At 40.5% G+C, this 27,027-nt stretch overlaps 1 protein-coding gene across 50 annotated transcripts in view; it reads left to right on the forward strand.

Annotated features, from left to right (window-relative positions):
* KIF1A (kinesin family member 1A) overlaps positions 1–27,027 on the forward strand; it is a 142,887-nt gene that overhangs the window by 67,851 nt on the left and 48,009 nt on the right. For 16 of the 50 annotated variants that reach the window (XM_078389326.1, XM_072995799.2, XM_072995803.2 and 13 more), the window contains 9 exons: positions 316–422; positions 2,749–2,832; positions 4,239–4,419; positions 4,755–4,827; positions 5,157–5,250; positions 6,607–6,755; positions 9,096–9,274; positions 10,024–10,161; positions 25,821–25,939. In XM_078389326.1, coding sequence (XP_078245452.1) covers positions 316–422; positions 2,749–2,832; positions 4,239–4,419; positions 4,755–4,827; positions 5,157–5,250; positions 6,607–6,755; positions 9,096–9,274; positions 10,024–10,161; positions 25,821–25,939 — 1,124 coding nt within the window. Of the gene's footprint in view, positions 1–315; positions 423–2,748; positions 2,833–4,238; positions 4,420–4,754; positions 4,828–5,156; positions 5,251–6,603; positions 6,756–9,095; positions 9,275–10,023; positions 10,162–11,818; positions 12,044–25,820; positions 25,940–27,027 lie in introns of all 50 variants that reach the window. The other 34 variants (XM_078389327.1, XM_072995802.2, XM_078389329.1 and 31 more) reach the window with 5 other exon arrangements.

Raw genomic sequence — 27,027 nt, forward strand, 5'->3', positions numbered from 1 at the left:
CTTCTTATATTCACAGAAGTGAAATTCCATACAGCCTGTTTGCTGGTATGTCGATCTCAGTGGCACTGGCAGAACAGCTTATGTATTAAGAGGCAATAACATTGCATGGCAGTCTGTTGAAGTTTTTCTGTGTCACAACCAAAACAACTAAGTAAGAACTGGTGTGCTATCCTGCAACAATAATCCCTCACTTTCCTGCCTGCTTACAAATAGATTGTCTGAGAAACTTGATTATTAACTTCAGAAGAGCACCCACTCAGAATATTTTGCAGTTGGTCCCTCAATTCCTGAGTAACTGTGCTCTGTCTCGAACAGGGTTGGTCGAGAAGATGCTGAAAGGAGGCAAGACATCGTCCTGAGCGGACACTTCATCAAAGATGAGCACTGCATATTCCGAAGTGACACTAAGGCTGGCAGCGAAGGTATTCCCAATCAGACAGCCTCACAGGCCATAGGCCTCCTTCCCTGTCTGGTTAGAAGTGAACAGGGATAAATGCAAAGTTCTACAGTTAGGAAAAAGAAACCAAATGCACAGCTACTAGATGATACTTGGCTCAGCAATACTATGGGTTAGAAGGATTTTGGAATTGTTTTAGATCACCAGCTGAATATGAGCCAACAGTGTGATGTGAATGCAAAAAAGCAAATGCTATTTTAGGCTCCATTAATAGAAGAATAGGCTCCCAATCCTGAGAAGTACTCATTTCCTTCTAATCAGCACCCATTACTCCTCATCTTGAGTACTGTTTCCAGTTCTGGGCACCACACTTTAAGAAGGAAGCAGACAAACTGGAGTAGGTTCAAAGGAGGGCAACAAGGTTGATCAGGGAACTGGAAACCAAGCACTGTGAGGAGAGACTGAAAGAACTGGGCATGTTTAGCCTTGAGAAAAGCAGACTGAGGGGAAATACGATAGCACTTTTCCAATAGTTGAATATTTGTCATATGGAGGAGGGGCAAGATCTGTTCTCAATTTTTCCAGAGTTTCAGACACCCAATAACGGGCTTAAGTTACAAGATGCCAGATTTGAATACTGGGAAAACTTCTTAACTGTTAGAGCAGTACAAGAATGGAACCAATTACCTTGGGAGGTGGTAAGCACTTCAACATTGAAGGAGGAAGTTTGATATCCATCTGTCAGGTATACTTTAACTTTGATTCCTGTAAGAAGCAAGAGGTTATGCTCGATCTCAAAGGCTTTTTCCAACTCCATTAATTTATGATTATACACTTCCCAAAGTCATGGCTCTCTAGTTCTGTTAGTGGTGCCTACCTGCCTTTCAAAATGGAACACTTGTAGGAAAGCAGTCAGCATGGAGGAGTCCTGTCTCTTTTCTTCTTCATAGTTGTCCTCAACTCCTAGAAACTGTAAATATGATCAGTCAACCCACTGTAGCATTGGACTAATGTATTCTCGTGCATTTTGTAGAATAATAGCTCATAGGACTGAATCAGATAATGAGGATGTTCAGACACCCGCTATATGCATAAAGTGGTGGGAAATTCAAAACAATATGTTGGGGGATTTTGTATGATGTGCAGATTGATACATTAATTTCCCAATGTTAAGCTGCAGAGTTAGAGATGAAATACTGATTTTGTTCCTGCATACCACTGGTTAGAGAAATGTCATTTATTTTTTAAAAATCAATTACTTAATTAATTAAATTTATACCCCGCCCATCTAGACACATGTCTACTCTGTCCTCTATCCAAGGATTTAAAGTGCAGTGATTTACAAGCAATATTACCCCATTAAAACCATACAAAGCAAGCAATTTAGAACAGTGTATGCTGCATTGGTCAATCAAGCTATGATAACATGGGCACCAGAGCTTTGATCAAGAGTCACCTCTATATTGGCACTGAAATGAAACCAGCCTTCTTATCAGTCAGGAATAAAGGCAATGTTGGTACCAAGGAGATCTCCAAAGGGAGGACAGCATTGCATGGCTGAGGTGCCGCAGTGTATTTTTGATGTTCTAGCCATGACAATGTGGCTAAACATTACTGTCATCTTTTTACATCTGTAGGTTTCTTAAAAATGTAATTAAATCATAGTCTAGCAGGATGCAACTTGGAAAATGTATGTTATTTGATTAGAAATCCTGAAATGTCCTAGACAGAATGGCCACTAGGTATACTGCTAGGAATTTTGGGAGTTGTAGACAAAAAAGTAAAATTTCAAAATTTGGTAGGATTTGTATGGCCATCTTTCCCACAAGTGCTTTCGGATAAGCCAGTAAGGGGCTGATATATTGCTGCCATTTAGCTGATTCACCTACCCTCTGAATCTCTGCTGAATCAAGTGCACTTTGGATCCATTTGCTGCTGTTAACAATCCAGATTGCTCCATTAAAAGCAATAGGCTGAAACCTTGATGAGTGTAAATCTATATGGCTTCACTGGATATCTAGATAACCTGTAGCTTCCTTTTGCCATAGGATCATGCCTTAATGAGTGGCAAAGTCATTATTTGGGATCCTTGATACAAGGATTTTTCAAGCTGTCGTATCAAATGAAAACTGATATTTGACCTGAAAATTATTCTTTGCTCTGTGCAGGCTACTGCCCATTAAGGTTCAGTTAAATGTGTACCAACACGGAGAGCTGGGTTCAGGATGTAGACTCATTATTCTCCATTTTTAATAGGGATGGAAGACTGTTGTTCTTTGTGTTTCCATAACACCTCTCAAATGCTGTTTATTTCCCACCCTCTTCCGCTTTCACATATGTCCTTTCCGCAGCAGTAGTGACCCTGGAACCTTGCGAAGGGGCAGACACCTATGTCAATGGCAAGAAAGTTACAGAACCCAGCATCTTAAGATCAGGTAGGTCCACAGACCAAGAGAAAAGATTGGGCCATGGGCCATTAGGTGCAAGGAGAAGATACTATAACACCTTGGAAGGTAGATTTCATTTTACTAAAGAACTCAGAAATGCACTAGCTGGAGGCATTAATTTGAGACTCATAATTTAAAAATGTCATGACTTTGATCATCTGCTGAATATTGGAACTCAGCTGAGCTCATTTTTCCTTCTTGCAAGCGCTCCCCAAAATATTCTTGTTTTTGGTTACCCCACAGTTTCATTTAAGCAATAGAGTTTAGGCAGGGTTGGTAGAATCCTTTCAGATCTAGTGCAGATCATCAGGAGATTTGCCCATAGATCCTGATTCTGGGCAGTCCAGCTAAGAAAGGTAGGAGGACAGCTCATGGACCAAATATGGGAGCAGGTGCCTCACTCCAACAATTCAAGTTGGAGCATCTTCCCTGTTCCAAATATGAGCTGCTTTTGCCTTATACAGATATATTCATGGAAATTGTCTGTTTAGGAAATTGTTTCATTGTTCTGAGCATAGTTACACTGAAGTCATTCAGATTCAGCTACCTTGCTTGTTTCTATGTATGTGAACGTCTTAGCTAAAAGCTGTGCAGTGCTCACTGTTAAATTAGTTTAGCAACCAATAATCCTGTGTAAAAGGCCTTACAGTGTTATCGACGTATGAATGTATGACTTATGGATGACAACTAAGCATGAATATATTTAGTTATTTGGACAGTTTTTATAGAAGTACACACACACACACACGTATATATGTACGTATATATGTACGTATATATATATATATGTACGTATATATATATATGTATATATATATGTATATATATATATATATATGTATATATATATGTATATATATATGTACGTATATATATGTATGTGTATATATATATGTGTATATATATATGTGTGTGTGTATATACACACACACATACACACATACACACACACACACACATATATATATATACACACACACACATATGTGTGTGTGTGTATGTGCTTCTATAAAAACTGTCCAAATAACTAAATATATTAAATATATATAACTAAATAAATAACTAAATAAATAACTATGTATGTATGTATGTATGTATGTATGTATGTATGTATGTATGTATGTATGTATGTATGTATGTATGTATGTATGTATGTATGTATGTATGTATGTATGTATGTATGTATATCAGGTAGGTCCACAGAAAAACAATATTTTCCAAAAGAAAAAAAGAAAACAAAACAAGAGTGGCTATATATGTGTGTGTTGTTATTATGTTTTTATTGTATTTCCATTTCATCTGTTTTTTAAACGTAATTAATAAAATAAAATCAGTTCAGCGAAAGATAGGACTGGTGGTGGAGTATCACTCTATTCCTACTCATCTTCCCACAGGAAATCGCATAATAATGGGGAAGAGCCACGTCTTTCGATTTAACCATCCTGAGCAAGCACGGCAAGAGCGGGAGCGCACCCCTTGTGCCGAGACCCCTGCTGAGCCAGTGGACTGGGCTTTCGCTCAGAGAGAACTCTTGGAGAAGCAAGGCATTGACATGAAGCAAGAGATGGAGCAGAGGTGAGTGGGACAAAGAGTATGGAAGAGCTCAGGAGCAGGAATGGAGAATTCAGAAACCCCTTGACCATAGTAAGCGGTAAGAGCACATGCCTGGGGTCCCAGATTCAATTTCCACCACCTCTAGTTATCAGTCAGATTGCAGGTAATAGTAAGAATTCTGCCAAATAACTCTGGAGAGCTGCTACATCAGAGAAGACAAGGCTAAAGTAAATGATAGTCTGATGTAGTATATGTAAGGTTCCTCTGTCCAGAGGCTGTTTGGATGTGGAAAAGATGATGTAGCAGTGAACAGTACTTGTGGTGATTCTTTTTAACCATCTTGTGTCTTTATGCAGGCTTCAGGAACTGGAAGACCAATACCGGAAGGAAAGAGAAGAGGCAAATTACCTTCTGGAGCAGCAAAGACTTGTAAGTGATAAACTCACTGCTTTCTGCAGCCAGATCAGATAATCCAGAGATGGACAGTGTGCATTGTAGTTGATGACTGAGACAGTAGCTTCCTTGTTATAGCCTCTGCAGTGTCACTTTTCAGGTCCCATCTAATACTCCCCATCATCTGAGACTAGAAGTGTTCTCAGAGGTTATATGGAGCAGCTCATCATTCTGGAACTCTGCAATTTGCTAAACAGAAGTGTTAATTTCTAAGAAAAGAGAAGGGAAGAACCAGTTAACTGTATGGCACGGAATAATTTCTTAGTTAGCAGGCACAAAAATACATTATCTTTGATTTTCTTTAGGATTATGAGAGTAAACTGGAAGCTTTACAGAAACAGATGGACTCTAGATACTATCCCGAGGCTAACGAGGAGGAAGAGGAACCTGAAGATGAAGGTAAGCATTTAACAAAATAAAAGTGTGAATGGACAGCTTCTCCTGCAGAGATTTTTATTCCGCTACAAATGCAGAAATACACACAAACCATGGTGTCTGCAAAGTACACATTTAAAATATGCAGAATGGGGAATGATGAAGCTTTTGTGTCCAAATATTTCACAGAGCAGTGATATAGCATGCCTCTATTTTGTATTGACTCTGCTGAAGTCAGAAGCTATCTTTTGTTTCTATCTTGTTCTTTAAAAGGATAATGTTTATTATTATTATTTTATTTCTTTACATCATATCCCAGCTTTCTTTCCCAGACGATGCCAGGTGTCACTTTCCAGTTATCTTCTGTGAAGATATGATTTACATCACAGGTTATAAGGGGAAGAACTGCTCAAATGGCAGGACTATTTGTACTGGACCTTAGATAATCCTTCCAAAATGAGCGTCATTCACAGTCTGGCTGCACTTATGATAGTTACAAGACACAAGTCTTCTTTGTTAGTGTCACAAGCAATCCAGTGATGCATCCAGAGTGGACGGATCAGCCAATAGCATGCCAACATTGCCCAGGGGATGCCTGAATGTTTTCACAGCTGTTGCATTCTTCAGGGAGGCTCCTGCTGTGTCCACCAAGAATCAGATAAACATCTTGTAGTGCTTGATGCACTGCTTTGTTGGGCTAGCTATTTCATATTATATAACAGTTTTCATTGTACAACTTTTTTTAAAAAAATGTGGGTATAATAACTAAGGGTGTCATCAGATGACAAGGAAGTATTGTGTCAGAGTACACCAGAAAGGGATGCTTTGCTGGGAGCAATCTCCCTTTAAGTAAACCCTCCAGCCATCTGGGAAGCCCTCCAGCCTGATCTCAAAAACAAGAGTAGTTCCGCTTCTGGACCAAGAAGGTCCAGCTTGGGCACAATTGGTCATTCATTGCATGGTTGCTAGGAAATAGCTTGCACTGCCCTGTGCCCCAAGTAACCCAAAATGGAAGCTCTTTCCCCTCCTGATCACAATCTAAGAGAAGCATTGGTGCTTCTTTGAGTGTGAATTATGTGTTAAGCAGAATTATTTAGAAGCAAAGGTTAAACAGAACAGAGTTAGAAAATTAAATAGACAGACTATCAGTATTGGCAATACTGACAGAAGCACTCTTGTGCCTTGCTTGTAAGGCTTCTCACAGGAATGTTCACCACTACGGAAACAGAATACTGGGTTAGATAGGGCTGTGGTTTGATATGTCCTTAACAAGATCCAAAATATTACGTCTAGTTTAGGATTTTTTTTGGCTGTTAGACAATAGGAACAAGGACTTGCTCTTTCAAGAAAGTAATCTTGTGGGATCCTTTATCTCAACAGTTCAATGGACAGAGCGGGAGTTTGAGTTGGCACTGTGGGCCTTCAGGAAGTGGAAATGGTACCAATTCACATCTCTCCGAGACCAACTGTGGGGCAATGCCATTTTCTTAAAGGAAGCTAATGCCATCAGTGTGGAACTAAAGAAAAAGGTGAACAATTTCTGTCACAGATACAGGCAATGATAAGTGTTTGAAGTTTTATTACTGTACCTTAGGAGGATGAAATAGTACCACATGGATCAAACTTGATGATGCTAGCCATTATCACATGGCTAGCCTTCATATTCTAATTTATTTTCCTTCTAGTTCCTACTACAACATATTGCCCCTCCCATACTAGTCTTGCTTCCCCCTTTTTACAGCTTGCTGCATATTGTTACAAGGTCTGCCACTTTCATGTGAGCATGTTGAGGGACTCGGCAAGTGAGACCATGCCCATAGCCACCAAACTGTCTTGTCCCCTGTGTGTGTCATGTGTCACAGAACACACTTATTTCCTTTATGCTAAGTTGCCAAGTCAGGGTGTGAGGGGACTTATGATAACATATGAGAAGACCATGCTTCATTCCATCATATCATGACAGTATCAAGGAACACACACAGTGAGCTCATGAGTATCATGAGATTAGAATCTAGCTTTGGAGCCCTGAGCTCTGCACCCACAATCAGTCAAGGTTTTTTATGTTTTACTAATATGTTGCTGTGATGGCATGCATCCATGATAGAAAATAACTCATACTGGATATATATTCATAAAAATCATGAAATAGGAAAATTTAGCTGCAATATGATGAAGGCACACTTCGATAGTGGAGGAGAAAACATCTGGGCAGATTGAGAGTACAAACAAGAAACTTGTCAAAAGAGGGTATGCCCTTATACAGATAACACTTACCAGGGACAGCAAAAAACGACCAGAAACAGAACAGTTTCAGTAGAATACATTGGACAACATCCTATTTTTTAGCTTAGTAAATCACACTAGTCCATTGAATCAGTGGGGATTTGGTGTGTCAGTAGCTCTGTAAGTCTCACTGATTCACATGGGCATACTCTAACTGTGATTTTGTTTAGCATAGTAAGTTGCAATTAGAATAAGCCTATTTGAGTCAATGGAACTTATGGAGGAACTGACGCTATAAATCCCCATTGATTGACTGCTGTAGTGTGACTTACTATGCTAAGCAACAGGATTTTGTCCATTTGGTGATACGAAAACCAACTCCAAAAACACAATGAGGTTGTTGACTTCCATTTAGCTAACTCAGAATGAACCCCCACCTACTGCATTCCTACTTAACAGATATAGCAGCAGACATATGCTGAGGAACAGAGTGTATACTCTGTCTCAAAACTGAAGGTCAGCCAAAAAACTTGGTTCACCTTATATTTAAAGTAGGTACTTCTATCAAAAGGAAGTTCTTTTTCCTCAATAAAAATGTAACTTATAGAGTGAGCTACTGCATAATTTCTGCCAATAGCTGCTACCTTATACACCCTTTTAAAAAGGATTAGATGGTTCTGGACACTGCACTTGTAAGAAGGATGCTGACAAACTGGAACAAGTTCAAAGTACACACAAAGTGCACACAGACCATAGTGTCTGCAACAGAGGAGGGCAACAAAACTGATTAGGGGGCTAGAAACCAAGCCCTAGGAGGAAAGATTGAAAGAACTGGCCATGTTTAGCCTAAATAAAAAAAATGAGAAGATATATGAAAGCATTCATCAAATACTTAAAAGACTGTCATACAGAGGAGGGGCAGGATCTGTTCTCAATCATTCCAGGGTGCAGGACACACAACCATGTTCTCAAGTTACAGGAAGCCAGATTTGGTTGAATATCAGGAACAACCTCCTGTTAGAGCAGAACAGCAGTGGAACCAATTACCTCGATAGGTGGTGAGTGCTCCAACAGTGGAGGCATTCAAGAGAAATTTAGACAATCACCTGGCAGATATCCTTTAATTTGTATTCCTGCATTGAGCAGGGAGTTGGACTTGATGGCCTTATAGGCCCCTTCTAACTTCGTTATGATTTTATGATCCACTGGAGTTTGGTTCACCAGAGGTAATTAGACATGGGCCGTGTTCTTGATTAACAGATGCTCACAAGGAGCAGCAAGAGAATACTGCTGTCTTTATGCCATACTCCTGAACATGCAGACGCACCTGATTGGCTTCATTTGGAAACTGAATGCTATTTAAGTGGACTCTTTCTCTCCTCTGAAGGAATTCTTACATTCTTATGAAGTAGCATCATAGTAAGAGATATTATAAATGAGGGGAGAGATCTTTTAGAAGTTAAAGAGATGTTATTATATATATATTGACAAACTTGTGGCTCCTTGTTCAAAGAAGGGAAGTGGAAGGAGGTGTAGGGCAAAACCAACATTTTATCCAAGCAACTTGTGTGGGACATAGTTATTTGCACAAATAACAAAGAGTCTTGAAGCAACACTAACCATCAATACTGATCCTTTACTTACAGGTCCAGTTTCAGTTTGTACTCCTCACAGACACTCTGTATTCTCCTCTGCCTCCGGATCTGCTTCCTCCGGATGCTGCCAAAGACCGCGAGAAACGTCCATTCCCAAGGACCATTGTGGCAGTAGAGGTGCAAGACCAAAAGAATGGAGCAACCCATTACTGGACACTGGAGAAACTCAGGTAGATGGAGACAATAGCCAGGGAAACTTTAATAATTTTGAAGACATGTAAATGCAGAGCATAGACTTATCATCAGAAACTGTAGCAAACTCTTTTAGTTTGAAATATGCCAATCATGCCTCAGAAAAATGAGAATTTTCAAATGAGCATGTGTTAATTTTGCCTTGCTAGGCTATTTGAGAGCTACAAGTCCTCACTCTAGTCCTTAGTGTATCACAATTTGGCTTTGTGGGTCTAATTTGGGAATGAGGAGATAATTTAACTCATAATCTCTTTAATGCCAAAATGGTTTCCTAGCCCATTTTTGCTATTTAATTCCAGGAAGAGATATCATTAAGAATTTTTGGATTTATGTTAGAGCTAGGCTGATATTGGCATGTCAATGACCAGGAACATTTGGGCCAGTTTCATCACATGGATTGAAGTGTGATTTCTGCAGGTTACCAACTCTGAATGGGTTGAATGATGGCTACTAGTGCTGCATTAACAGGTCTGAAGTTTGCATAGAGATGTCCTTATTGTAAACTCTGTACCACAAAGAGGCTCCCTCAACTGTTAGGTGAGCTTTGTGATGTGTATAGAGAGAGATGGACAATCTCTCCCCTTTCCCAACCTTTAGTAGTGTTTATTTAATAAGTGGAGCAGGATTCAGCACTAGCTCCTGAGAGATAGGATAGTGATATGGGTGTAGGTATACCAGTTGAGGATTGCTCATGGTGAAAACTAATTTGTTTTCTCTTCCCTTGCAGGCAGAGATTGGACCTGATGAGGGAGATGTATGATCGGGCAGCCGAAGTGCCGTCTAGTGTTATAGAAGACTGTGACAATGTGGTGACTGGTGGAGACCCCTTTTATGATCGCTTCCCTTGGTTCAGGCTGGTTGGCAGGTGAGAGCTTTGAACTGAGCTGAACTGTCATGTCAAACCAAAGAGGCCAAAAGGAAAGAAATGGGCTATGGATAAGGCAAAGGCAAGGGGCGCTGTGGAGCATTACCAGCCCTTCTGCCGGACAGCAGAGATTGCTAGGTGTCTATAGAAAAGATTGGACATGAAGAGAAATGCATAGCATCTCAGGTCCTGTTCAGGCATTATGGAACTGGGGAGTCTCACATGCAAAGAAGAGGAACTTACTACCCCCACTATTACAGCTGTGTGTTTCTGTCATTCTTCTCATACGGAGAGAGATTTTGTGATAAAGAGAGCCTCCTCTGTGTTTGATGGCTCTCCCTGTGATCCAGAACATTAGAAGAGTGGTGTTCTGGTTTGTATGGTGAGCCACCAGGTGCAGAGGAGGTTCCTCTTTTCACAAAGAGGTTCTGCGCTGGGCGATAGTGATGGAAGGACCCAAGGAAGGGGTTTCACTAGTGCACTCCCTCCCTCACATCTTTATTGCAGAACATGCAACAACACTTCACCTTTTGTAATGATTTTTCTCTGTCCCTCTGGTGTATACCTAAATGGGCTGTCCTCCATTTTACCAGTGCAGAGGGTTTTCGAAAAGAGTATTGCACGTGCTGTTAGACACAGACACTGACATACACTTTCTATAAAGCTATGTCTGATGAGCAAAAGTGTGGTGGTGTCTGCAGCATCTTTCTTTTCTCGGCAGAACCACTGATGGCAAAAATTTCTCTACAGCAAATTCCAGGGTGGTTTTAAGGTTTGTGTGCTCCAAGATTCAGAATGATTTCTTGGTTCCTTATTGTATAGGCTTATATAAGCTAAGCTTTAGTCCTTCGGGCACAACTCCCCGTTTGTAGATAGTGATTTCTGGATTAGTAGGAACCATCCTAAACAAATGCCATGAAAAGGTGGCCTTCCATTTACGACATAGTACTGTGTAGAGGATCCTGCTGCATAGTTGGGAGTAAGTACTGTGTTCTTGAGCTGTGGGGGGAAAATTGCAGAATGAGACAGAGCTAAGAAGCCCTGCTGTTAGGTTTGTACATCTCTCTCTCTCTCTGTGTGTGTCATGCGAATATCTTCCTACATACTGCCTAGTATATAATGTGTGTTCTCATGTGCCTGTCATGCAACTATTAGAAAAAAATTGTGATGCCATCAGCTGAGAGTTGTTGTTCTGTGCGGGAGACTGTGAACCTACCATCAAAAATGGTTTGCCATTGAATTGTAACAAATTTTGGTGCTTCTGAAGTGTAATCCATTTCACTGTTAGGATTCCTAGTGGGATTATTTCCATTTCCAATTGGTAAGAATAATGTTACATTGCAAAGCTATGGGATTTGGTTGAAGAGGGTTGGGATTTTCCTCTGTAATAGCATTGGATCTTCACAATTGTCAGCTGATGGTATTGTTGGCTCCTCCGTTAATTGTGTGCGGTCTGGGAGGTTTTCATCCCTTCCCCTCCTTATTAACACTGCTGCTTGGTTGAAAAAAGGGATGTGAGCGTAGACTCTCTCTCTCTCTCTCTCTCTTTCTCTCTCTCTCTCTCTCTCTGTGTGTGTGTGTGTTTGGAATAGATGGTGTTAACTTGTCTCCTATCTTGTTGTACTAACCTTAGTTCAGATATCTCTGGCTGCAACAGCTCTCCTATTTTCAACACATGCATGAGCGAGCGCATGGCTGATCTCACCCCCTCCCCCACCTTCTCGAACCCTGACTCCGACATCACCGAGCCTGCTGACGAGCAGCACGTGGGGAAGGAGGAGGAGGAGGAGGACCTGGAGGAAGACATCTTTCCGGAGTACCCGCTGTATGATGGCCAGGATCCATTTTACGACCGCTCCCCCCTGTTCAGTTTAGTAGGAAGGTTGGTGAGGTCTTAGGAGAGCATGCTGGGAAGGAACTAGCTCTTTCGCATAAGAGACTTGCTTTCCCATGTTAAGGTGCTCAGGGACAGGTGAGCTGTTTGGGGTTCCAGAAGGAAGAGGACCAAACTATCCCACAAAGCATGTATAAGAATACAAAATGAGAAATCAACCACACAGGGAAACGACTAATAGTAAGAAAAGTAGAAAAGTGTGTTTACTAGAAAGACAGTATAGCCAGACCCAGCCTAACCACCGAAGCGGATGTTTGCTTTGAGAGTCCATATTGTTTATTAGCCTCATAAATATAATATGGTTCTCTGTTGATTTTGGTGCAAAAGGTAGAGAGTGCTCAGATGTGTCTCTGAAATAAACAAACATTCGTATGTCATTCCTAAGGAAAAGGTGGTTGGTATGAAACAACCAAGCTTCAGATTTTTTTTAAAAAAAATTTACATCCTGGTTTTCTCTCAGAAACTGAGACCTTTAGTTGGTTTACAGTGTAACAAATACAGGTAAAAAACCCTGTAATTCTAAATATTAAAATTTAATTAAATACATTTTCAATATTAAAGAAGAATAAGGTTAAAACCTTTTAAAAACTACTAAATTAAAGTAACTACACATTATCAGTAGAAAATGCCCCCTGTCCTTAGCAATCAATTTGCCACCAAAGGCCTGCCTAAACAGGAAGGTTTCCATGAGCTGTTGAAAAGAGATCAGGGCAGTGGCCAAGAAATATATATTGAAAATATTTATGATGAAAATGAGCAGGCACTTTTCATGTGCCTAGTTCAGTCACGGCATTCAGTGAATCACACTTTAATAAAGGATAATAAGGATTTCAGCAAACAGCAGTGGTGTGGAGTGGTTTCATTTCTGATGATGAACCCCAGGATGTCTTGGAAGGGCAATAGCTTTTTCTTTTTATGGCCATCCAGTTTAATTCTCTTTTCATACAGCCAGTGCCACTTGCCCTAGCTGTCCTGCCTCCTCAGGAAGTGGAGATGTTTCTACCACATTGCAGCTTAACAGAGTCAAGCTCTGGAGAGACATATCCCCAGGAAAGCAAATCTGGTCAGTTCCCATATTCATCAGAGGCAGTAAAAGGTTTCATCCTTATTACCTTGAGATTGTAAAACTGAATCTGCAGGTAATAAATCTAGCTCTCCCAATCTTCTGTAGTCTTAAAAATATTGCCTATTCTTCCCTGGCTATGTGCCTTGGGGCGCATAGTACTTATTGGAGGCTTTGCTCTATTCTTGTTGATTTTGCTCAGACAGAAGCCAATATTTCATTCCTATTATTTCCCCAAACCCTGCCCTTTATGGGATTTTAATCGTAAACCTGTGCTTTATAAAGTGTTCACATTATATCAGGCTTATTTCATAATGAATTAACACAAGGTTCCTTCATTCTGCTCAGGCTATGGTGTCCAGATGTGGCCCCCTCAGTGTGTTAGGCTGACAGAAAAGCCAAAGAGATAACATTTAACCCTGAATATGAGAATCTGAAGCTAAAACCCTGGTATGGTAGAAGGAATGGGTATGGTAGAAGGAAATTTCTACAAGCATAGCCTGTCACACATATCATTCCTGTTGAAATTCCCTCTTCTGTTTGCTGTCAAAAGCGCAGGAGCCTTGCTGTTTTTGTCTCTAGCCATTTTACTTCAGGAAGAAATCTTACTCTCTAGCTTTCTTGCTTAAAATGTAGGAGTCAGGAAAATGGGAACAACTGAGGGAGCAAAAGGACCTTGCAAGGGCAGAGAGGGAGATGGGGGAAGAGTCCTGCAGTCTCAGACCGAAAGAGCTGGCTTCTTCCTTTTTTTTCTCCTCTTGGGGGATTTGAGATTTTTAAATCAAACAGGCCAAACTACTAAATATCTCAATGAGGAAATGCCCTCCCCCCATCCTGTGAACTGTTTTGGGGGTATTTTGAGTGAGACAAAATTGACTCTCTTCATGCAGCAGCTGTGCCGTTCACATTTCTCGTGAAGTGTGCTTTGATTGGATCCTTGTCTTTGATTCCCCCCCCTTGTTTATTTTTTATTTTTTAGCTGCTGGCTCTTTCTCCAAAGCTTTAGCAAAATTGGGGGGGTTATTTCACTTTTGTCTTCCTTTTGAAAGGCTTTTCTTTGGTCTGAGCATGCCATCTTTGCACCTCACCAATCTTGTGGTTAGCACCTCTGTCCTACTCTGTTCTTTGAATGACACATAGACTCTTTCTGTCTTCCTTGATCCCGCCCTCTACCTCATTTTCTGCTCTTGCCTTCCTTGACCTGCCCCCCTTTCCTTTATTTTTTAACTGGTTCTGTCTCTGTCTTTCTTTTTACTGGTTCTGTTTCTCAGTCTCTCTAACTTCTTCTCTCTTCAGTCTTCTGGATTTCGGGCTTGTTTCATAATGTGAAATTGGAGTCTCATAATGACGCTCCAACCAATGTATGGCTCACACTACCTTTAAACCATCCATGCTCAAAATAGATTATGAAGGTAAAGAGGAAACAATCTGATGTGAAATGAAATAAAAATCTGATGTAGAAGTAAAAAGAGGGAACAATCTGATGTGAAATTATATGCATTCTCTTAAAATATCTGCCAGGGTGATTCAGAGTTCTGACAATACGGAGTCCTATTAAAGCTTTAAGAAAAAGACTGATCTTTAAACAATCCTTTTAAACAGTCCTTTTCACTATGGAGACAACAACAGACAATGGTGTGTGGCTCAAAATCTCCCTACACATGACTTCAGATTAACCCATTTCTGACCACCTGAATAGAGTTAGGACAATTCACAGTTCTGAGAAATTAATGGAAATATACCCTCTATTATGCAGTCTCTGAATATGACTTTTTTGTAAGCTTTGGTTACACTTTGTTACAAGGATACAATATGTGTTTGCCATGAAGCCATTTTCCTGAGGTGGTCTTTGAGGTCAAACAAATAAACAACAAAACAAAACCATTCAACTAATGTCAGAAATGGCAGTAACCAAGGATATTTGGATTAGTTCAGTAAGATCCATAATGGAGACATGTTGGGCTGCAGAATTCAAAAGATGGAAAAAATAAGCTGATGCAAATGAAGTGTTATTTTTGAAGGAAATTAAGATTTAGAGTATTTTCTCCAGTGGAGAGGCCATCCCTTCTCTGAGCAGATTTAAATCATAATTCAGGTTCCAATTGATCCCAGATAATTTCAACTGTTCCCCCCCCCCCCATGGATCTATTTTTAAAAGTGGAGCTACTACCTCCTTTTTTCTTCTTCTCCCTGGTCTCTTTTCTCAAGAGTTCTGCTAATCTGTACCTAAAGCAGAGCTTTGGGCTGCCAAGTGCTTTGAACTGCCAAATCCCATATGGTTCCATATTTGCTTTAAGCTAGGAACAGTCAAATGGGCAATCTTATTTATTTGAAAAACAACATGGTTAATAACGCACAATGTCTTTCAAACTAACTTTTGTTAGTACTGCGCAATAGATAACAATGGTAAATCCCTGTTGAGCTTTCCTTACCATGAAAACCCTATGATGAGATAGCACAAAATCAAACAAGAAATAATGCTGGGAGATGAGACTTCAATGTCAGAAAGCACTCAAACAGCTACTGGGAAAGAGCAGAGGACAATTACAAATAGCTAATGGTGCAAATAGATTAAAGCTGAAAGGACGTCCAATGGCTGATGTGTACAGAAGTGAAAGGAAGGTCCAAAGCTGTACAACACATACAATTGGAACATGGAACATGAGAAATTTGAATCAGGGTAAACTGGAAACTGTAAAGCAACAATTGAAATGTATAAACATTACAGTGCTTGATGTCAGTGAACTAAATTGGACTGTATTATCTCTGCCAAAAGAAGACCAGGAGCATATTGTGGTACTGATCATGAACCATTAATATCCAACATTAGAGTAAAGCTGAAAAATAACACTGAAAGAATCATAGTGTCAAAATATAATTTAAATGACATTTTTGATGAATTTAAAGTCTACATAAGGAGCAGATTTGTATTATTAAACTCAGTTGACTATGAACCAAAAGAACTGTGGATTGAAACCAGATATATTGGACCGCTGGATAGTTCAGTAGTTTAGGTATCTGGCTGAGGAGCCAGCGTTTGGGAGTTCAGTTCTGCACTGTGCCTCCTTGACAGGGGCTGAAATCGATGATCTATAGGGTCCCTTGCAATTCTAAGATGTATGTATTATTAGGGAAACATGCAAAAAGATGATGGATGATGAAAGAATCACTTAAAATTTAAAGGATAGACAAGAAGCAAAAGTAAAAGGCAGTAGAAATAGAGTCAAAATCCAGTTTTTCAGCTACTGTCACACAGAGACAAAGAAAATTACAACAACCACTAGTGGAAAGAAAGAAAGGAGAACAACAAAAGAGGAAAAACCAAATATCTCTTCCAGAAGATCTAAAATCAAAAGGAAATGTCAGCCTAGATTGGGAATACAGTACTGACTGACAAACAGGGATGCACACTATATGACCAGGAGAAAATAAAGAGAACGTGGAAACAGTATACTGAAGAACTGTGCAGAAGAGATGAAAGGATGACAGACTCCTTTGAAGAGGAATCCTATGACAAAGAACCCACAGATCTATAACATGAAGTAAAAGCTGTTCTGAAAGCATTAGGAAAAAAAATCTCCAGAGGTAGATGGAATACCCATAGAAACTGTTTCAAGCCCCAGAGACGGAGTCTGTCAAAATCTTAACAAGAATGTGCCAACAAACAGGGAAAACAATACAATGGCCTAGAGACTGGCAATGTTCAATATACATTGCAGTCCCCAAGAAAGGAGATGCCAAAGAGTCTAGTAACTAAAGGAGCATTGCTTTAATTTCCCATGCAAGCAAATTGATGTTCAAGGTGCTGCAACAAAGGCCTTTACCTTATATAGAACAAGAAATGCCTGATGTTGAAGCTGGGTTTTGAAAAGGAAGAGACGCTCAAGATCATATTGCAAATATTAGTGACCTACTGGCGTACACCGAAGAATTTCAGAAGAAGACCAGTCTATGCTTTATAGATGACAACAAAGTGTTTGACTGTGTAAATTATGAGAAGCTGTGGGTTGTTCTGAAAGAAATGGGTGTGCCTCAGCAAGTCACTGTCCTCATGTTTTACTTGTATTGTGAACAAGATGCTATCATTAGGACAGAATATGGAGAAACAGAATAGTTTCCTATGGGCAAAGGTGTCAGATGGGGGAATTCTATCCTTTTATCTGTTCAATCTGTATGCAGAACATATACATAAAATCAGACTAGATTCATATGAAAAAGGAGTGAAAATTGGCTGAAGAAACATCAGTAATTTAAGATATGCAGATGATGCCAGCTTAGAGCCTCCCCAGCAGGATAAAGTGGTCGACGGTATCAAAGGTGGCTAAGATATCGAGAAGGACCAGCAGAAACATTTTGCCCCTATCAACCTCCCTCAGAAGGTCATCAAACAGGGCAACCAATGCTGTTTCCATGCCTTGGCGTGGCCTGAAACCTGACTGGAATGGATCCAGGACATTGGTTTCATCCAGAAGAGCCTGCAGCTGATCGGCCAAAAGCAAAGCAAAGCAAAGCGTGCTGCTTATATACCGCCCCATAGCACTTCAAGCACTCTCTGGGCGGTTTACCACCCTGTCAGCTACCTTGCTAAGGAAAGAAACATAGGCCTATAATTACCAATATCATCCGCCGCCAAGCTCGGTTTCTTCCTAATGGGCCTAAGAGTGTCTCCTTGAGGGTAAGGGGAACCTTGCCCTCCTGGAGAGACCCATTAATTATTGCCGTAGCCCATTCAGATGTTATAGGCCTGGCTGCTGTGATTAGCCAGGCTGTGCAAGGGTCAAGGGAGGAGGTGATGGCACAATAGCAGTCAATCACTCTGTCCACCATATCTGACGTCACAGGCTGAAAATAGTTAAGTCTCATTGGGCAAGACAAAGCGCTGGCTGACTCAGCTCAATCCACTGTTTTCAAATAGAGGGTAAGATCCCAGCGGATGGCCACCACTTTTGATTTTAAAAAGGCTGCAAATTGGTCGGGTCAGTAAAAAGTTCATCCAGATACAATGGGATTTTTAAATTTTAGTCTTATGAATGTGGAGCTGGGATAAGAGCTTGGAACCCCGATTACCATAGTGTAAACTGGGAAGGGGAAGGTGAGGATGAAATGTATAATTACAGGTCTTATGGAATATATTTATTGAATTAAAAAAGGCATCTGGTTTTGTACATGTGCACAAACGCATCTATATATAATCCTTTATATAACCACTTCTATATATTCGCTGGAAAGGGTTGCCGTAAGTTGGACTTGACAGCACACATTACATGCATGCATGCATGCATGCAGGCAGGCAGGCAGGCAGGCAGGCAGGCAGGCAGGCAGGCAGGCAGACAGGCAGACAGACATAGACACAGACATAGACATAGACATCAGCAGTGATTGTAAAAAGTTAACATTCCTGGCAAATACCTGGAAACTGTTGTTAAATTTAGCCTGAGATTTCTTGAATGTAGAAATGTCAGCATATTATTGAGTGCAATCAACAGCACCAGGAAAGAACTTTTGCTTCTAAACCTATGTCCGATGCACTGTGAGAAATTGCTCCTTCATACTCAGCTAGAAAGAAAATTTAAAATGTTGATTCTACATGACACTTAGTATAGTGCTGTATTCCCTATGATGATCCCAGAAGGTCGATCTTTTAACACAGCCAAGGTACTATATATATTTATTGGGAATGTCCCAATACGGTTACAGGTGCTTTTAATGCTGTCTCTAGTATCATCTCTTTAATTAGTGCTTTCTGTTGCTTTCTAGCAAGTGATGACAGCAATAAAAGTAATATTTCTATAGGTAGAATTATATGAGCAAAGTTTTTAAAATAAATGAGCAGTTATGCAAGAGGAACTTAGCCAGTCCCCTCCCTAAAATCACAGAGAAGGAATTTAAAAAATCAGTATTATCTGCGCTTGGGATAAACAGGAAGTAAGGACAGAAACTTCCTCTTCACGGATTGCTGCCTTGTCGTGGCAAAGGGGCTTGAGTAATTCAGAGAAGCTATGGGCTATGCCGTGCAGGGACACCCAAAACAGACAGGTCGTATTGGAGAATTGTGACTAAACGTGATCCACGTGGAGCAGGAACTAGTAAGCCACTCCAGTATCTTTGCCAAGAAAACCCCATGAACAGAAACAAAATGCTAAAAGATATGATGCTGGAAAAAGAGCCCCTCAGGTCAGAAGGCATCGAGCATGCTACTGAGGAAGAGTAGAGGACAAGTACAAGTAGCTCCAGAGCTAATGAAGTGGTTGGGCCAAAGCCGAAAGGACGCTCAGCTGTGGACCTGCCTGGAAGCGAAAGGAAAGTCTGATGCTGCAAAGAAAAATACTGCATAGGAACCTGGAATGTAAGATCTATGAACCTTGGGAAGCTGGATGAGGTCAAACAGTAGATGGCAAGAATAAACATTGACATCCTGGGTGTCAGTGAACTAAAATGGACAGGAATGGGCGAATTCAATTCAGACAATTACCATATCTACTATTGTGGGCAAGAATCCCGTAGAAGAAATGGAATAGCCCTCATACTCAACAAAAGAGTGGGAGAGCTGTACTGGGATACAATCTCAAAAATGATAGAATGATTTCAATATGAATCCAAGGCAGACCTTTCAACATCACAGTAATCCAAGTTTATGCATCAAACACCAATGCTGAAGACGCTGAAACTGACCAATTCTATGAAGACTTACAACCACCTTCTAGAACTGACACCAAAGAAATAGTTCTTCTCATTATAGGGGACTGGAATGCTAAAGTAGGGAGTCAAGAGATAAAAGGAACAAAAAGGTAAGTTTGGCCTTGGAGTTCAAAATGAAGCAGGGCAAAGGCTAATAGAATTTTGTCAAGAGAACAAACTGGTCATCACAAGCACTCTTTTCCAACAACACAAGAGCCTACTCTACACATTGACATTACCAGATTGGCAATACCGAAATCAGATTGATTATATTCTCTGCAGCCAAAGATGGAGAAGCTCTATACAGTCAGCAAAAACAGGAGCTGGAGCTGATTGTGGCTCTGATCATCAGCTTCTTAAGCAACACTTAAGCTTAAACTGAAGAAAGTAGGAGAAACCACTGGACTAGTCAGGTATAATCTAAACCACATCTCTTATGAATACACAGTGGAGGTGAAGAACAGATTTAAGGAACTAGATTTGGTGGACAGAGTGCCTGAAGAACTATGGATGGAGGCACGTAACATTGTACAGGATGCAGCAACAAAAACCATCCCAAAGAAAAGGAAATGCAAGAAAGCAAAGTGGCTGTCCAACAAGGCCTTACAAATAGCAGAGAAGAGAAGGGAAACAAAATGCAAGGGAGATAGGGAAAGTTACAGAAAATGGCATGAAGACTTCCAAAGAATAGCAGGGAGAGACAAGAGGGCGTTCTTAAATGAACAGTGCAAAGATATAGAGGAAAATAATAGAAAGGGGGAAAAACAGAGATATTCTGAAGAAAATTGGAGATACTAAAGGAACCTTTTGTGCTAAGATGGACATGATAAAGGATAAGGATGGAAGGGACCTTACAGAAGTAGAAGACATCAAGAAGAGGTGGCAAGAACACACAGAGGAATTATACCAGAAAGATCTGGATGTCCCAGACAACCCAGATAGTGTGGTTGCTGACCTTGAGCCAGACATCCTGACAAGCGGTCAAGTGGGCCTTAGAAAGCATGGCTAACAATAAGGCCAGTGGAGGTAATGGCATTCCAGCTGAACTATTTAAAATCTGAAAAGATGACGCTGTTAAGGTGCTACACTCAATATGCCAGCAAGTTTGGAAAACTCAGCAGTGGCCAGAGGATTGGAAAAGATCAGTCTACATCCCAGTCCCAAAGAAGGGCAGTGCCAAAGAATGCTCCAACTACCGTACTATTGCACTCATTTCATATGCAAGCAAGGTTATGCTCAAAATCCTACAAGGCAGGCTTCAGCAGTATGTGGGCCGAGAACTCCCAGAAGTACAAGTTAGATTTTGAAAGGGCAGAGGAACTAGAGACCAAATTGCTAACATGCGCTGGATTATGGAGAAAGCCAGAGAGTTCCAGAAAAACATCTCCTTCTGCTTCATTGACTACGCAAAAGCCTTTGACTGTGGGGACCACAACAAACTATGGCACATTCTTAAAGAAATGGGAGTGCCTGACCACTTTCTCTATCTCCTGAGAAATCTATATGTGGGACAGGAAGCAACAGTTAGAACTGGATATGGAACAACTGATTGGTTCAAAATTGGGAAAGGAGTATGTCAAGGCTGTATATTGTCTTCCTGCTTACTTAACTTATATGCAGAATCAAATGTAGAATCATAACTTATATGCAGAATCATATGCAGAATCATCATGCAAAAGGCTGGACTGGATGAATCCCAAACTGGAATTAAGATTGCCGGAAGAAATATCAACAACATCCAATATGCAGATGATACCACTCTGATGGCAGAAAGTGGGGAGCAATTAAAGAACCTCTTAATGAGGGTGAAAGAGGAGAGTGCAAAAATGGTCTGAAGCTCAACATAAAAAAACCCCTAAGATCATGGCCACTGGTTCCATCACCTCTTGGCAAATAGAAGGGGAAGATATGGAGGCAGATTTTACTTTCTTGCGCTCCATGATTACTGCAGATGGTGACAGCAGCCACGGAATTAAAAGATTCCTGCTTCATGGGAGGAAAGCGATAACAAACCTCAACAGCATCTTAAAAAGCAGAGACATCACCTTGTCAACAAAGGTCTGCATAGTCAAAGCTATGGTTTTTCCTGTAGTGATGAATGGAAGTGAGAGCTGGGCCATAAAGAAGGCTGACCACCGAAGAATTGATGCTTTTGAATTGTGGTGCTGGAGGAGACTCTTGAGAGTCCCCTGGACTGCAAAGAGAACAAATCTATCCATTCTAAAGGTAATCAACCCTGAATGCTCACTGGAAGGACAGATCCTGAAGCTGAGGCTCCAATACTGTGGCCATCTCATGAGAAGAGAAGACTCCCTGGAAAAGACCCTGATGTTGGGAAAGTGTGAGGGCAAGAGGTGAAGGGGATGACAGAGGACAAGATGGATGGACAGTGTCATCAAAGCTACCAACATGAATTTGACCAAACTCCGGGAGGCAGTGGAAAACAGGAGGGCCTGGCATGCTCTGGTCCATGGGGTCACAAAGAGTTGGACACAACTTAATGACTAAACAACAACAAGGACAGAAAAGCCACAAGAGTACTTTGGCAATCTACAGTGGGCAAGTTGGTGCTGCTGCTTTTCTTTAAATAAATAAATAAATAAATAAAAATGACTACAGACAGGACTTTAAAATAGTGAAGCTAAAAAGCTGGCCACAGCAATTGTAAGCTTTTTTGTTTTGCCACTCCCTCCCCCAATGCCAGTTCCTGAAAAGAGCTGAAAACAATTCAGACTGATGTTTCCGTTTATTGCTGATGGCCTTTTTGCCTTCCTTAACGCCATATTGTATTTCTGTAGGACATATTTGTCATAGGACCATAACTTTTTTTCTAATGTATTTATTAGACATTATCTATATCCAGTCCTTCCACTATACCTGTGGCACTCAGGATCTCTTACAACAACAACAAATCACAAAATGCAAGGAGCAAAACATTTAATAAAACAGGGCAGCTGCCAGATAACTCTTGTGCTCAACCTAAAAACAGAGAATACTGTAGTAACATTCCATCAGGACCAGTGTCTGCCAGAATAAAAATGTTTCCAGCTGGTGGGAATGGGCTAGACAGAGCTCCCCAGACATAATAAGCAGATTTCACCTTGCTAGTTATTGAAACCAAGAATAGCGACAGTATTCATGGACTGTGCAGGTAATGAGAAAGAAGCTAAATACTCGTGTGGAGGTTAATTTAAACAAAGCCACATGTGTTCTGTTACCTCCTCCGTGTTCCACATGAGCCTTCTGGCACAGTGGTCAAATTGCATCTTCAGCCAAAAGTTTGCTCACAACCTGGGTTTAATCCTGGGATCAGGTAGCTGGTTCAGGGTTGATTCAGCCTTCCATCCTTCCAGGGTCGATAAATTGAGTACCCTGGAGTGGGAGGCAATATGTAGCCTGCGTAATTCAATTGTACACTGCCCAGAGAGCACTTTAAGCACTATGGAGCAGTATATAAGCAGCACAGTTTCAGTTTAAAATCTACACAGACATTTCTCCTTACCTCTTAATTTTGTGAAAGTCATTGCACAGAATCAGACTTCTGTGACTTGTCCCTTGTAGCATTTTATTATGGTTCTATAGCCGCCTAGAGTGGTCGAAATGACTAGATAGGCGGGGTATAAATACAATAAATAAATAAATAAAATTCTCTTTCATGGAACTGTAATGACTCATCCTACTTTGATATACAGATGGACAGAAGAAGAAGCTCACCTGGAGCTTGATGACTGCCTCTGTGACTTTATTTTATTATTGACATAAAGTAGCAATGACTTGAAATGATTACTAAAGAGGGTTTTTAAAGAGTCCAAAAGCAGGATTGTAGCCGAGCATTATATTACTACAGTATATGTGTGCTATCAGGTCAGTTCCAACTTATGGCAAACCTTACCAGGGTTTTCTAGATAGTGAGTACTCAGAAATGGGCTACCATTCCCTTCTTTTGTCAGTGCCTTAGGACTCTGCAGCTTGCCCATGGATACACAGGCCGGCTCTTTTCCCAGGAGGCACTGCCAAGCTCTGGCTCCGTATTAAGAAGACAAAAAATCGTGACTACCTAACTTTAATGTTGATGATACAGAAATGGAAATAGTTAGAAATTTTGTGTCCCTTGGTCCAATCATCAGTCCAACTGGAGATTGCAAGCAAGAGGCAGAAGAAGACTGGCACTTGGAAGAGCAGTTATGAACTAGCAAATGTCCTTAATAACAAGAATATGTCACTGGGGACCCAGGCCAATATAATCCATAGCATGTTATTCCTTATTGCCGGACAGTGAAGAAAACTGATAAGAAAAAAAATCAGTGTATTTGAATTGTGATGCTGGAGGAGAGCTTCATAGATATCCTGGACCAGAAAGACAAATAAGTGGATGCTAAATGAAATTAAGCCTAAACTCTATCTAAAAGCAAAAATGAATAAACTTAGGATTTATACTTTGGACAAGTCATGAAAGACAAGACTCACAAAACAAGAAGTAATGCTGGGAGCAGATGAACGCAGCAGGAAAACAGAAACTGAATATGAGATAGATTGAGTCCATAAAGGAAGCAATAATCTTGAGTTTGCAAGAGCTGAGCAGGGTTGTCAATGATAGTATATTTTGTAGGTCAATAATTCAAAAGATCACTATAAATCAAAAGCAATTTGGCAACATATAACAAAATTCTACTCAGTGTCTGCTGAACCAAGTTATACCACTACAGACATTATACAACATTAAACAAACAAATGGAACCAAGTTAAAAACAGAGTTGTTAAATATCTGCTCCTGGACCCATATAACCAAGTAAAGGATATCAAGAATCCGCTTATATCCTGTTGCTCAGTGTAATGTTGCATTAAAGTAGGCCTGCAGAATCAGTGAGGATCTGCTAAGACAACTCATTTGTATATTCCATTGATTCAAATGGGACCTATTCTAATTGTAACTTGCTTTAACTATCAGTAGAACTTATGGAAGGATTGACTTGCCAATCCCCATTGGTTCAATGGGCCTGTTCTAGAGCAACTTGCTTCATTAAGCAACAGAATTCCAGCCACTGTGTGGATCATGGAATTATGTCATTATATTGTTCAATCACTAGTCGCAGTGGCACTGGACTCTCTTGTATCTGGGTGGTTCAAGAGTTTCCTGCTGCTGTTCTGTTCTTGTTTGAAGCAATCGATCTACCATCTAACCTTTGGCCTGGTTTGCCTTTTAAAACTTCTACAATAATACTATGGCACTCCAATTGCCCATGAGAACAATACTAGTTTTTTCAATCTCTTCTCCTCCTCACGAAGAAATCTAAGTAGCTTCAGAACCACCCAGGCCCTCTATTTATTTGAGTAGCATGAAGTTGACAGGAGCACATGATACTCTTCATGGGTAGGTTTTCCTTCCATGAGGATAGTTTGATGGCATAAGAGCTCCTTTGAAGGAGGCTTGAAGTTCAGCTCAATTTCCCCCCACAAATTCTGAAGAATATTTCATTTAGAGAGGTGTCTTTCTCTACTTGCTGTCCTTTGCTTCTAACCCCCCTGCTCTTCTTTCCTAAATCCTTTTGTTTTTATTTCCTGGCCACAATCACTCCCACCTTTGCTTTCCCCTCTTTTCTGTCCCTTTTGCCCTGCCATTACTCAGCAGCAGGACCTTGGACGAATCACAGCACCCAGGGTACTAGTCATCTAGTCTCTCCTGCCACAGGTCCTTTCTCTAATTTCCTTCTCGCACCAGCACAGCCCCCTTACCCTTGCTTCAGCCATGGGAGATGACAGAACGAGAGGTGTGCTGTGCTAGTGCTCACTAACTCTTTACGCTTTCGCTTCACTGCTCAGTACAGGAACTCTGTTCTAAGCACGCTGAATTCCCCCTCTCTGTCCGGCTGGCCATGGCTGCCTTTGTTTAGTTTTGCTTTGCAGCGCCATGTTGTGATGTGAGCGGTGAACTGTGGTCCCAGCTGCCATCAGCTATGGAGTATGTTTGGAGACGCTCATACATGAGATGCCGTGACCACTCTCCTATGTTGCCTTTTCTTTCAGAGCCTTTGTCTATCTCAGCAACTTGCTGTATCCTGTGCCTCTGGTCCACCGTGTTGCCATTGTCAGTGAGAAGGGAGAAGTTAAAGGATTCCTACGTGTGGCTGTTCAGGCCATCTCGGGTAAGAGGTGGTGGAAATGGTGAAGGGGTTAGGTTCTAGATACTCATATATAGGCATTCCCATTGGGAAACAACTCATTTTTTTATCAAGGAAGGAGCAATATAGCTGTTTGCCTCTACAGTATATCCTAATGAGCAATGATTGTGCACCATAAGGGCAGACTCAAGGACAACCCTACCATTAGGCAAAGGTGATGTGAATATCTAAAGAAGCAAATTTTGGTCGTCACAAAAAGGCAGCAAACTGTTGGGTGTTTGATTTATTACAATGGTGTTTTGCTGCCAGTAAAGAGGAGAAGCAGTATAAGATTTTTCTGCCTCAGGTGCCAAAATAATCTGGTGGTGTTAGGGCACTACCTGCCTTGGTGGGGATGGAGTGGGAGGGTATTTGCCAAAGTATTTGCTGCTATTCATCCTAGATGTTTCATACATATCATTTAGTAAGTGACCACTCAGGGTGTCACAGCCAAAGGTGTGAAATAATGCCATTGAAAAGCATTTTGTTCGGGGTCATATATAAGTTTGGTCTATGATACATGTCCTGTGATGGCTTGTTCACAAACAGTTTTAACCTTTGCTGATGATGAGTACACATATGTGGCCTCTCCTTGTTTTCAGCTTTTATGGGAGAAAACATCTGAGATACATAGTAATTTGCACCAGTAGAACCAACTGGGAAGCTACTGGGGCTAGGATGAGGCTTGGACTGTTTTTTTTTAAATTATATTTTTATTAATTAATTGTATGCCAATAAAGGTTTATTATTATTATTATTATTATTATTATTATTATTATTATTATTATTATTATTATTATTATTATTATTATTATTATTATTATTATTATTATCATCATCATCATCATCATCATCATCATCATCATCATCATCATCATCATCATCATCATCATCATTATAATTAATTAATTAATTAATTAATTAATTAATTAATTATCTCTAACATACAAAAGTGGAGAAACAACAAAAAAAGAAAAAATAACCATGCTACATATATAGGAAAGAAAAACCTAACTAACCCCTCTATTTGAAGTACCCCCACCCCCCTTTGGAGTCAAAGATTCCAGCCTCGT

This window comes from Pogona vitticeps, chromosome 3 (genome assembly GCF_051106095.1).
Source record: "Pogona vitticeps strain Pit_001003342236 chromosome 3, PviZW2.1, whole genome shotgun sequence".
NCBI classification, from domain to species: Eukaryota; Metazoa; Chordata; class Lepidosauria; order Squamata; family Agamidae; genus Pogona; species Pogona vitticeps.